Source organism: Thalassophryne amazonica, chromosome 8 (genome assembly GCF_902500255.1).
Source record: "Thalassophryne amazonica chromosome 8, fThaAma1.1, whole genome shotgun sequence".
In the NCBI taxonomy this organism is placed as follows: Eukaryota; Metazoa; Chordata; class Actinopteri; order Batrachoidiformes; family Batrachoididae; genus Thalassophryne; species Thalassophryne amazonica.
The window spans coordinates 44,976,481-44,990,518 of NC_047110.1; the positions used below are offsets into that span (position 1 = coordinate 44,976,481).

At 41.8% G+C, this 14,038-nt stretch overlaps 1 protein-coding gene across 1 annotated transcript in view; it reads left to right on the top strand.

The window, feature by feature from the left end:
• The window catches only part of LOC117515510 (A disintegrin and metalloproteinase with thrombospondin motifs 20), a 387,004-nt gene that overhangs the window by 131,054 nt on the left and 241,912 nt on the right, over positions 1-14,038 (top strand). The window contains exon 10 of the mRNA XM_034176092.1: positions 12,014-12,155. Coding sequence (XP_034031983.1) covers positions 12,014-12,155 — 142 coding nt within the window. The remainder of the gene's footprint in view (positions 1-12,013; positions 12,156-14,038) is intronic.

A 14,038-nucleotide genomic window follows, 5' to 3' on the forward strand; every position in this document is an offset into this window, starting at 1 on the left:
TGTTTGCTTTTAAAGCTATTAATGGCCTTGCACCTTCCTACTTGTCTAAAATTTTAAGTCTGCACTTACAGTAGGACATTACGGTTGTCTGGTTAACTTTACTGAGATGTTTTGAGGTCAAATTATAAAGTCTGGGGTGATCGTGCTGTTGCCGTAGCTGGCCCAAGAATATGGAACAAGTTACCTCCTGATTTATGAACTATTTCTAGCACTTTTTAAATCAAAGCTTTTTATATTTTGTATAAAGCTGTTTATATTTGCCATTTTAACTGTATTGTATGTTTGTTTTATTTTTATGGAATTTTGATCTTTAATTTTACTTTGAAGCACTCTGGCTGGTGTATAGGACTATACAAATAAATGTTGATTGATTGAGTGAAGGTCCTTTATTCCCAAGTTGCTCCAAATGTGCAATTGAACACCTTGCATGCCAACACTCTTACAACACTATGTTTGTGGAACTCATCCTTATATAAAAAATGAAAGTGATCGATTAGTTAAATTAATTGCAGACGATGGGACGGTAGATTGCTGTCCTCTTCCATAGTTTCCCATCAGAGGCACAGTCCACTGGGTAGTTTCTGGGTTGGAACTCTCCATGGGCTCTCTCACTTTCACACAAAGATACAGTCACCGGTGGATGATCCTAGTGGAAACCTGGAATCATGTCAACACATTCAAGCAACATCACCACAGTACAAGTCACATTGGAGTCAAGTTCTATGGTGTTTTGCAGAAAGGTCATAAGGCTAACAAAGGGTTGAGAAGTTTTTCTTCTTCTTGGATTTGTTATTGCTTGGATACCCTTTTGTCAACTGTGAGTTTGCACCTCCACAGGTGCAACTTTCCCAATCTGTGAAGTCTTGATGTAGCATAAAAAACAAACTGGAATTTTACAAACATTCATTTCATCACGTCTCTGCTTTCCATTGCAGAAACTTGAAAAACAGGCCAACGGTTCAGTCACTGGATCCTACCCTTTAAGATGGGAAATGCCATTTATAATTAGAACTTCCCTGGGTATGACTCTTTGATCTTTCCTCTGTTAATTGTGAGGCCTCCACAAAGAGTTGCCTTGTTGGCCAAATGAATGTTGGGACTGCACAGTTAGACAGCATCTTGTATTGAAGGTTAAGGTTATGCTTTGCATAGTTTCCAGCAAGTGATGATGTCAGTGTTGAGAGGTTGGAACATTCAGCTAAAGATGGAGAGAATCTCAATGGAGCTCTTCATTACTTGGCTCGGATCGTGCCAGCTGTGTTGGGTTCTTGCACATGGCTGTTCCACACAAAAATGACGTAACTATGAGTGAACATATAAACTAAATCATGACCATTTATTAAGGGTGTGGCTTATTATACAAATAATGAATGTTTATGAGTTCAGTGGTATGAATATTTCATGAGGTGAAAACTGGAACAAACCATTCAGCGAGGCAAACGAGGTGAAGCCTCATTGAATGGTTTGTTCCAGCTTTCACCGAATTAAATTGTTGTAAAAACATTAATTATTTGTTTTATATAATGGCTAAAATAGATCCTTGTCATTTGATATTTTATTAATTTATAAACAACAGAAAAGGGACTTACATTTTGGTGTTTCACTGCTGCTTCCATTAAAAAAAAGACTTTGTGTAGTTCCTCAGTCCAGCCAAAAATCTTGTCAGCTTTTCAGCTTTTCATGCATCCAGACGGTTTACAGTGGAGTGGATTTTGTGTGTGTGTGTGTGCGCATGCGTGTTACAAGAACTAGTTAGCTCAATTAAATTGTCTTGCTTCTGTCATTGTCCCGCGTGAACATGGTGTGTACGTGCTCACACAAAAGAGAGACTTGTGTGTGCGTGTCTTCTTCTTCTTCTTTGTCTTTCGGCTGTTCCCGTTAGGGGTCGCCACAGCAGATCAATCGTTTCCATCTCACCCTGTCCTCTGTATCTTCCTCTGTCACACCAACCACCTGCATGTCCTCCCTCAGCACACCCATAAACATCCTCTTTGGCCTCCCTCTTCTCCTCCTGCCTGGTGGCTCCATCCTCAGCATCCTTCTCCCTATATACCCTGGGTCCCTCCTCTGCACATGTCCAAACCATCTCAATCTCACCTCTCTGACTCTCTCCAAACCGTCCCACCTGAGCTGTCCCTCTGATATGTTCATTCCTAATCTTGTCCATTCTTGTCACTCCCAAAGAGAATCTCATCTTCAGCTCTGCCACCTCCAGCTCTGCCTCCTGTCTTTTTGTTAGTGCCACCGTCGCTAAACCGTACAACATAGCTGGTACACTACTGTCTTGTAAACTTTCCCCTTCACTCTTGCTGATATTCTGCGGTCACAAATCACTCCTGCCACCTTTCTCCACTCACTCCACCCTGCCTGCACTCTCTTCTTCACCTCTCTACCACTCTCTCCATTACTTTGAACAGTTGACCCCAAATATTTAAACTCATCTACATTCACCATTCTACTCCTTGTAACTGCACTATTCCACTGGGCTCCCTCCCATTCACACACATGTACTCAGTCTTGCTTCTACGGACTTTCATTCCACTTCTCTCCAAAGCATATCTCCACCTCTCCAGACTAGACTCAACTTGCTCTCTACTCTCACTGCAGATCACAGTGTCATCTGCAAACATCATAGTCCATGGGGACTCCTGTCTGATCTCATCCGTCAACCTGTCCATCACCACTGCAAACAAGAAAGGACTCAGAGCTGATCCTTGGTGTAATCCCACCTCCACCTTGAATGAGTCTGTCATTCCGACTGCGCATCTCGCCGCTGTCAAACTATTCTTGTACATGTCCTACACTTCCCTAACATACTTCTCTGCCACTCCAGACTTCCTCATACAGTACCACAGCTCTTCTCTTGGCACCTTATCATAAGATTTTTCTAGGTCCACAAACACACAGTGTAACTCTTTCTGGCCTTCTCTGTACTTCTCCAACAGTATTCTCAGAGCAAACATTGCATCTGTAGTGCTCTTTCTTGGCATGAAACCACATTGCTGCTCACAGATCTTCACCTGTTTTCTAAGCCTAGCTTCTACTACTCTTTCCCATAACTTCATGCTGTGGCTGATCAGCTTTATGCCTCTGTATTTACTGCAGCTCTGCACATCACCCTTGTTCTTGAAAATAGGAACTAGCACACTTCGTCTCCACTCCTCAGGCATCCTCTCACTTTCCAAGATTTTATTAAACAATCTGGTTAGAAACTCTACTGCCATCTCTCCTAGACATTTCCATGCCTCCACTGGAATGTCATCTGGACCAACTTCCTTTCCACTCTTCATCCTCTTCATAGCAGCCCTCACTTCTTCCTTACTAATCTCTTGTACTTCCTGATTTACTCTCACCACATCATCCAGCCTTTTCTCTCGCTCATTTCTTTATTCATCAGCTCTTCAAAATATTCCCTCACCTTCTCAGCACACACTCCTCACTTGTAAGCACATCACCATGTGCATCTTTTACCACCCTAACCTGCTGCACATCCTTTCCAGCTCTATCCTTTGTCTGGCCAATCAGTACAAGTCCTTTTCTCCTTCCTTACTATTCAACTTCTTGTGCAGCTTGCAATATGCCTTTTCCTTCGCTTTTGCTACTTCTCTTTTTGCCTTACGCCACATCTCCTTGTACTCCTGTCTACTTTCTTCATCTCTCTGACTATCCCAAAACTTTTTTGCCAACCTCTTTCTCCTTATGCTTCCTGGACCTCTTCATTCCACCACCAAGTCTCCTTGTCTTCCTTCCACTGTCTAGATGTCATACCCAGTACTGTCCTAGCTGTCTCCCTCACCACATCTGCAGTACTTTTCCAGTTGTCCAAAATTGCTTCCCCTCCAACCAGTGCTTCTCTCACCTGCTCGCGAAATTTCACACAACAGTCTTCCTCCTTCAGCTTCCACCATCTGATCCTTTGTGGCGCTTTCACTCTCTTCTTCTTCTTTACCTCTAAAGTCATCCTACAAACAACCATCCTATGCTGTCTAACGACACTCTCTCCTGCCACCACCTTACAGTCTCTGATTTATTTTAGCTTGCATCTCCTATAAAGAATGTAGTCCACCTGTGTGCACCTTCCTCCACTCTCATATGTTACCCTGTGCTCCTCCCTTTTCTTAAAGTAAGTATTCACCACAGCCATTTCCATCCTTTATGCAAAATCAACTACCATCTGTCCTTCCCCATTCCTATCCTTGATACCATATCTACCCATTACTTCCTCATCAGCTCTGTTCCCTTCACCAACATGCCCATTGAAGTCTGCTCCAATCACCACTCTTTCTTGCTTGGGCACACTCTCCACCACCTCATCTAACACACTCCAGAAATCTAACACACTCCATTGCAAAAAAGGACTGTGTATTTCCTCAGTGCAGCAAAAAAAAAAAAAAATCAATCAAAGAAATTAGTCCAGCTTTAATTCTAACTTCCTGTGAACAGCCTCCAGTTGGCTTACAGTGCAGTGAATTTGTTTTGTGTGTGCATGCACATGCCTGTTGTGCATGTGTATGTGTGCGTGTGCATGTGCGTACACGTGTGGTGTGTGTCTGTGTGTGTGTGTGTATGTTTGTGCGTGCAGAGTGCAATGGTACCAAATGTATGGAACCAAATTTGCACTCTAAACGCAATGCAACACAAATGGGTTGAATAATTCCATGTCATGTGACATACAATGCACCAATCAAATGACAATGATCCACTTAGCCGTTATATAAAGTTGTATACTGCAGGCTTGAAGGCAGTGCAGCACCAGTGGTCTTAGTGTGGGAGCCACATTGGTGGGAAAAGCCCTTGAGAGTGTTGTACAAGTGCTTTTTAAGTCCATCTCCAGCTAACAATGAACTGCATTGATTCAAACAAGCACTTCCACCAATTCTGCTCAGTGGGGTGGCCTGGTCAAGTACGTCAGTGTTTGGACTGCCCATTGTCCCCAAAAAGCAAACTCAATCTGCGCCACTCTCCTATCAGTTTAAAAACCAAATGGCTGCACCACCTCTCCAACATCACTTTTCAAAAGGCAAAGGATCCCCCTTCTCCTCCTCCTTATCTCACTGTTGTAATAATGTGAACTGCACTCTGAAAGCTGATGAAAGTGTCCTCCTGTTGTGCAGTGTTATTATGTGTCAGCCGCTACATAAAGCAACCATTCGTACTCCCCCAGCTCGGTGCTCTTTGATGTAAGCTACAAAATCCTCATGTAAAAGTAAATGCATATCTTTGAGTCTTGCTCCCCAGAGATTGTCATTTTGGACTAGTTATGAAACCATATACAGTAATCTTTAGTGCTGGGTAATCACTGACGTGCTAAATCATGATCCCCTGGTCTTCACTTTGACAAATTAGCCAGTCAACTTTAGAAAGCTCATTTTGTTAAAACCTCAATCATATTAAAACATTGTTGGCAATCTTGCTCTATTAAAGTAACATTTCCAAGATCAGAAATCCTGTTTTCATCAGATTGTTGAAACGGAAAATTTCTCAGGCAGCAGAGTTTTGAAATGAAATATCAGGTTTTTTTTTATTATTATTTAAAATTGCATAGTGTAGTCATGAAGGCATTCAAAACATGTTCTCAGGAAGCCTCTCATACCATATTATATGAAAGTTAAGCAGGATATTTCATGTATAGTCGTGTAATTTTCCATGTCCATCTACAACATGTAACAGAAATGGAGTCAAGCAGAAACTAAGAGTTAGGGTGGAGGAAGGTTTAGAATAACACAAAGAAGAAGAATAAAAAAATATCTGGCTTTTTTTTGGTCAAAAGGTGCAGTATTTTTGATCACAATGATTATGCGGGGTTATGTTCTGACTTTTTGTGCATTAATATTTGTACGTTTTGCGACAGGCGCGTTGATTGCCAATGATATTATTAAATTTCTGTTGGGACACTTAGCTAGTCATGTTTCTTCAGATTTTGTTATTATGCACTTGTACTGATGTTTACAAAATATTTACAATATTATATGGCTACAACAATGCGTGCACTCTGATTGGCTGATTTCCGGTCTGACATTTTCCCATATCAGATGGTTTACATGACAATCAGTCCAAATCGCATATCAGATTTGCGACTTTGTTTACAATTTTCACTGTGTGAAATAAAATTAAAACAAAAAGCGAAGAAAGAAAATTATGAGCAATGAAGAGGACCATTCTCTGAGCAAATTTTATTACACTGACAAATTTGAATTGGAGGAATTAACAGCAAACAAGCTCAAAGTGGACATGCAAAATGAAGACCAACAAGATGAAAACACAGCTCCCAACAGCCATATATTTGTTGTGTGGGCCACTGAAGAGGAGGTACTGCTGGCCCACCACCACCAGATGGCGCCCTGCTTGGCGTGCGGGCTTCAAGCACGAGAGGGCGCCGAAACTAGTGGAGTGACAACTGTCACATCATCAACACCAGCTGTCACTCATCTACGTCATCCTCCATAAAAGCCGGACTGCAACTCCACCTCCCCGCCGAGAAATCAGCTACCATTCAGGTAATTTTCTCTGCTGACTTAAAACATTGAGTAATAATCTGAACTTCTTTGCAGCCGTTTTCCTGTGGTGTTTTCCTTATCTGTGGGATTGGCGTTTGGTGTGATCAGCGACGGCTTCGCTTCACACCCCAACCAGATAAGTGATTAGACAAGAGCTGCACGAGTGTGTGATTGGAGGTGGAGGTGCTCCCTCCCAAAAGAACACAGACTGTGGGATTATTGAGTGTGCGAACTTACACTCATCAGTACTGTTTCTGTTCTCTGCCAGCAGTACTGGGTCTGACTGCTGAGACAGTGGCCACCTGGGGCGCAGGGCTTGGCGGCTCCGGTGTTCTTCAGATCCGTTGGTGGTGGAAGCTGTGTGGGATCCGGCTCTTCTCTCGCCAGACGTCTTCTATCTTCAAGCATGCCCACACGTCACCTTGTGTATAATTGACATTCCACAATATTGTTATTGTCTGTACTTTGTTGTGCGATTCACAACATTAAATTGGTTACTTTTTGGCTTATCATTGTCCGTTCATTAACTCCCCCTGTTGTGGGTCCGTGTCAAGACACCTTCCCAACAATATTAAACAAATTATTAACCTTGCTGCTCAGTCTGTATGGGAATATCAGACCTCTGTCTTTTTGTCAAGACCTTGTACTGATATTTTCCCATACAGACATCCCACTTGGCTAATATTCCTTTATTATTATCACTTTACCAAGGCGTTGCTAGGCCGGTAGCGTAGATTTACGTTGACGCTACCTGGCTATACCCACCCACTGTGCGTAAACAAATGACGTCATAGCGCGCGTGCGCAGCCCAAGAACTGTCCGCAGATGGAAAAAAAACTAAAAAGGCAAGAAGTGTGTGTTTGTCCCAATATGGATATTATGGATGATTTTCTCATGGATAGTACGACAATGAACAGCAGCCAGAGCAGCCAGCTTGATGAGGACGCACTGCCGAATTTGGAGAGCAGCAACAGGACAAAAGTTAAGTGAGCGAACTTTTTATGTACGCATTACGAGTTGTGTATCGCAGTAAAAAGTGATAATAATGCAAATAACATGCTGTTGTCGTGCAGTATGCATTTTCTGAGTCCCTCCGTCCATGCCCAGTCACCCAAAATGACAGATATTCGCCCGAGTTAGACGAGGGTGAATATCTGTCATTTTGGGTGACTGGTCATGAAAGTCGGGCCTTTGAAAATGCATACCGCCCTCCAAAAGCATGTTATTGTATTATTATTACATTGTTTTGAACAATGAATGGATTTTTACCCTTCACTGCAGCCCAATTGGCTCTCATGGATTTCTAATTTATTGCAAATTAAGTTGTCACAGGGGAGTTGAGCACTCAGGGGATTGATTGGGAGTGATCTATGAATATGACTAGTGTAAAAAATTGGACTTATACTTTAATACTTTTATCAAGATGTATTTTTACTTAACACACTTTACTTCCAATTCACCAAAACCTCTGTTTTTACGAGGTCTATTAGAAAAGTATCCGACCTTATTATTTTTTTCAAAAACCATATGGATTTGAATCACGTGTGATTACATCAGACATGCTTGAACCCTCGTGGGCATGCGAGAGTTTTTTCACGCCTGTCGGTTACGTCATTCGCCTGTGGGCAGTCTTTGAGTGAGGAGTTGTCCACCCGCTCGTCGATTTTTTTCATTGTTTAGGAATGGCTCAGAGACTGTTGCTTTGTTTGATAAAATTTTTTTCAAAACTGTAAGGCACAACTGAGTGGACACCATTCAATAAATTCAGCTGGTTTTCGGTAAAAATTTTAACGGCTGATGAGAGATTTTGGTCTGGTAGTGTCGCTTTAAGGACGGTCCACGGCGCCTGACGGCGATCTGCGCTTCGAGGCGGCAGCGTCTCGCCGTTTCAAGTTGAAAACTTCCACATTTCAGGCTCTGTTGACGCAGTAAGTCGTCAGAGAACAGAGAACTTTCAGAAGAAGTCGGCATGAGGAGTTTATTCGGACATTCCATTGTTAACGGTCATTTTGTAATGAAAGAACGTGCGGGCAGAGTCGCATGTCGGGCCGGACCCGACCGCGGGGGGTCGCGACAGGAAAAACACCTCCGTTGGAAATCTTAACGGGCAAGATGGAACATGCCCAAGCTGTTAAACAATTCTCAGTTACTCACTTGTTGAAAGCCATTAAAAGCCGCCTGAATTCTACAAATGGTTTTCAACACGGAGGTGTTTTTCCTGTCGTGGCGCACACAGATTTGCCGAGTCGTCACGGAAACGACTCGGCGAATTTGCGCGTACGTCTTTCATTAAAAAATGTCCTTAAACAGTGGAATGTCCGCATAAATTCCTCATGCCGGCCTCTTCTGAATCTTCTCTGTTCTCTCACTCACGATGTCCTGGGTGAATTAAGCCTTAATTAGGATGTTTTCAGCTCGAAACAGGCCGACAACAGCGCCTGGAAGCGCTGCAGGACGTCCCGCTCCGTGGGAAGTCCTTAATCTCTCATCAGCCGTTAACTTTTCACAGAAAACCAGCTTAATTTCTCGAATAGTGTCCACTCGGATATTCCTCACAGGTCCAGAAAAAACTTTGATAAAGCAACGCGCGCCGTCTCGAGCAGCGTGTGAAACAAAGGAATTCAGCCGAGAGGGCGGACCACATCTCACTCAAGGCCTGCCCACAGGGAAATGACGTCACCGACACGCGTGAAAAAACTCACGCATTGCGCACGAGGGTTCAAGCATGATTGGTGTAATCGCATGTCATTCAAATCCATATAGTTAAAAAAAAAAAATAAAAGGGTCGGTTTATTATCTAAGAGACCTCGTATCTTCTTTTATATCTGAGTGCAGTTATCATTGTGTGCCATCAGAAACAAACCTCTGACATGAGTTCATCGCTGCGGTTTTGTCTGTACTGTCTGATCAAAGACTGAACTCTGATTGTCTGTATCCTACATTCTCATGCAACAAAATAAATAAATAAAATCTGAATCTGATGTTAGAACAGACATCCTCCACTGTCCACTGAGGGGAACCCCATGTGGTGTACATGGAATCTATTATTGTTTAGACTTTTATGACATCAAACCCCCCCTCCAAAAAAAAAAAGTTAAAACTGTAAGTAATTTTTCATAAATGAAGCCACTTTCAAGTCTCTGATGGCTGCCAGTTGTGGAATTTCCTCTGACCTCGCTGTCTCAGCAAAAAAAAAAAAAAAAAGTGTACGTCTAATAAAACAAAGCAACAGCACTGACCTCATTGATCTTAATAATCTGATTAAACAGATGACCAGCTGCTGAAAGACTTTCATGATTTCTTGACAGGCTCTGTCATACCTTTCATTCACACTTTCTAACCCCTGCTGGTTTATTATTATTCTGACAGTTATTCTCCTGCTGCTCTGCGCTGCTCACTGCTGGTTTTTCTGTTTTTTTTTTTGTTTTTTTTTTTTTAACATCATGGCTGGAAATGAAAGGGGTGAAAGAAACAAAGTGACGGTAACCCAAGATAATCCAGCATCATTATTGACTTGTCACATCAGCTGGTGCTGTAAGGAGCAGGTGTTTTAGCAAACTGGACGCAGGATGAAATTTGTTGGAGCAGTGCAGACACGCTGCGTAATTACACATCGACGTTCGTCTCATCTGTCAGCCGCTTTTTCCGTGTTTTGAAAGTCAACAAAGAAGGCATCTTTTGAGGCTGGGATCACTCCGCTGACATTTTTGACTGGAAGCTTTTCACGGTCGCGATGCCTGCCGCTTTTACACGCCTGCTGTTGGCGTTTACATTCAGTCCAGCTGCGCTTTTGTTGTTGCTGTGTTGGGGTTCAGGGTGTGACTTATATACAGTACAATCTGTCATTATGCTGCAATGCTGGCACAGTCACCAGATTGTGTAATTCAATCACAGTGCATTATGATTCCAAATTCTCTTGTTTGCCTTCAGCGCGGAGAAATGCACCTCGGGTATATATGCTGTCAACGTTTAGGGTCCTCTACAGTCTGCATCACAATGCTGTTGTAATCATTCTGTGGCACCTGATTCCAGTATCACAGTGATGGCATTTAAAAATCAGGCCACGGAGGGGAAGTGGTGTCAGTTTCACTGTTCGGTAACTTTACAGACCACCCACAGGGGAAAACACACCCTCGGATCATACACAATTTACCTTGCTCTTGTGAAAGAGATGGCAAATGTTGATATGTATTGAATGAAAGTTCTCTGTATGTGCATCATGCAGCGAATACTATCAGTTATCAAGTAAGTCACCAATGAATATGGCTTTACACCCTGAAGAAAACCATACACCCTGAGGCTGAAGGCCAAAGGTTGTAACAACTTGATAACGATTTTATCATATACCTATAAATGATAAATGTTGTATGGTTTTCTGAAGGGTGTAAAATCAATCAATCAATCAATCAATCAATTTTTTTATATAGCGCCAAATCACAACAAACAGTTGCCCCAAGGCGCTTTATATTGTAAGGCAAGGCCATACAATAATTATGTAAAACCCCAACGGTCAAAACGACCCCCTGTGAGCAAGCACTTGGCTACAGTGGGAAGGAAAAACTCCCTTTTAACAGGAAGAAACCTCCAGCAGAACCAGGCTCAGGGAGGGGCAGTCTTCTGCTGGGACTGGTTGGGGCTGAGGGAGAGAACCAGGAAAAAGACATGCTGTGGAGGGGAGCAGAGATCGATCACTAATGATTAAATGCAGAGTGGTGCATACAGAGCAAAAAGAGAAAGAAACAGTGCATCATGGGAACCCCCCAGCAGTCTACGTCTATAGCAGCATAACTAAGGGATGGTTCAGGGTCACCTGATCCAGCCCTAACTATAAGCTTTAGCAAAAAGGAAAGTTTTAAGCCTAATCTTAAAAGTAGAGAGGGTGTCTGTCTCCCTGATCTGAATTGGGAGCTGGTTCCACAGGAGAGGAGCCATATTCATTGATGAACAACTTGATAATGATTTTATCATATACAGTGGTCCCTCGTTTATCGCAGGAGTTACGTTCTAAAAATGACTAAATAGGTGAAATCCGCGAAGTAGTCAGCGTTATTTTTTACAATTATTATAGATGTTTTAAGGCTGTAAAACCCCTCACTACACACTTTATACACTTTTCTCAAACAGGCATTAACATTTTCTCACTTTTCTCTCCTGTGTAAACACTCAAAGTTCAAACCTTAGTAGAAAAAAATAGAACATTTCCTATAAATAATTATGATGGCTTTTTGAACTAACAAATTTAATTTTAACGACACGTAAAAAATGATTAATTGTGACTCACCAGTATTTCACAGTTCCTCTGACCGCATCTCTTCGTTGTGGCACCGCTCCGCTCTCCGGAGTGGCTGATTACTCGGGTGGTATGGAAAAATATTTTCCGTCCGCGAAAAGGGTGTATTTCTATTTATTCTTTAGTGTTTTATCCAATCATATTGGCGTATCATTTATAGATATATGATGAACTTAATTATCTGTATCACTGTGTGCTTTCCTTTGTATTTTCTTCCTTTGTTTAGCACTGGGTATGGAGAGTGCCTGCTGGATGAGCCTGTAAGCAGGACATACGAGCTGCCCACTCTTCTTCCTGGTCAGCTCTACAACGCCAACAGACAGTGTGAACTGATGTTTGGACCTGGATCCCAAATTTGCCCTTACATGGTGAGTTAGCTTTCTATAAAAAGCAAGCCCAAAGAGTTAACACTATTGTACGTAGCATTTAATGTCATCAAGTGGTGAAGTTACAGATTGTATGATGCCATTACCAGTCACAATTTTGTTTCCCTTTACTTTTTTCTTTTTGGCAATGGCGATTCACGCTCTCGCTCGCCTTCTCTTTGTCAAAAGCAATATATGTGATACTCCATTTGAGAAAAATGAAGGTTTTATAAACTTGTTAACCTGCACTTGCAACCAACAAACACTGTACATGGGAGCAACTGCTGAGCCCTCTTATACCCGAGGCCAAAATGTGGCCATCGGGTATTGCAAAGGTTTTTCGCCCATCCGGCCATCTGTCTGTCTGTCTGTGCTCAGCATAAGTCCAGTCCTATTATTGTCAGAGTTTCAAATTCACAGGAAATATTCTTGGGACATAGACCTTGGACAAGTTCAAAGATGGCTAACCTTGACCTATTTCAAGTGGTATTTTAAGAGGTTAAAATGTCACATTCTGTTCTAGTCTATTCAGTTTTGTTTTTGAGTGGTGGGGTGACAGCGAATCAGAGTAGAGCTGTGCTGTGATGTCAGTGGCAGGTCTGTCTAAAATCACTTCATTTATGTGTTTATATATGTTTCTCATATATTATCTAAAAGCTAGCAAGAAATAAACACTTCTAAAACTGAAAATGCAGTTTTTTGAACCTAACACCCCTGAGGTCATTTAGAAGACATTTCATAGACGTTAGCATGATGACATCATGGACTGGTTTAGCTAGCTGCAAAACTCTTTCATTTGTGTGTTAATATAACCTCTTTGTCATATATTATGTAAAAGCCAGCGAGAAATAAACACTTCTAAAACTGAAAACGCTGTTTTTGGAACCTAATAATACCTCTGGAGCAAAATCACGGATGTCACCATGCACGTTAACTTGTGCTAGCTCAAAGCTAACTTCCTATGGAGTTGCATTTGTCTCATTAATACCTTAAAATGCACAGAGGGTGATCTACAAATATTCCTTGATTTGCACAACTTCAGCTCTTGTCAAACACTCATGTACACGCACATGCAAGGTCTTATGCAGATGCCATTAAAACATAAATATTGTTTTTGATTGACTGATTAATCAAGGGGCTTTATTGAACATGTACAAATTGTATGGAAGACAATTAGATCTGCAAATTATAAAGAACACAATGCTCATACGGCCGAGGGTATTTTAGCATTGCGTTATTTTTTTTTAGCAGTCTTTAACTTCACTACATTATGCAAAAGGAAGAATAAATATGTCCACTTTGGGCTACTGTATCAACATGATACGTGAGGGTGTTCTTGTTCCCATGTAGATATGACAGGCTCATTTGAGTTCATGGAAACACATGGATTCATTGTTTCAGATAATTGCCAACTCATAAACAGATGGTGATGAATGCCATATTCCATTTCTGCTGATAAATGTCCCTAAATCCTACACACTGTAGCTTTCTGTCCCCACGGGGAAAGAGATCCAGAATTTTCCCAGAGGCTGCTTTGCATTACAAAATGTATGTTTATGTACCATCAGAAATTGGATCAGCGTATTTCTAAATGTAGGCCAATCACACAAGTATAGCACTTTAAACTCAACAATCTCAATATGCCAATATATTGAGTAAGGGCTGATTTTGATACTGCACAGTGACATGTCTGTGTCATGTCTGATGGACACAGGGCAGAGAAATATGGGTAATGTCTTCTGAGAATTATTAACAGCATTTTCCTTTGTGCCGAGGCAGTTGCTTCGTGTACAATCTTCCTCTTCATTTACTCAAATTGTTGGTGTGACCGCAGACCACTTTTACTTCTTCATGGCAGTGTGTCAGAAAAAAATTAGTAGATGAGC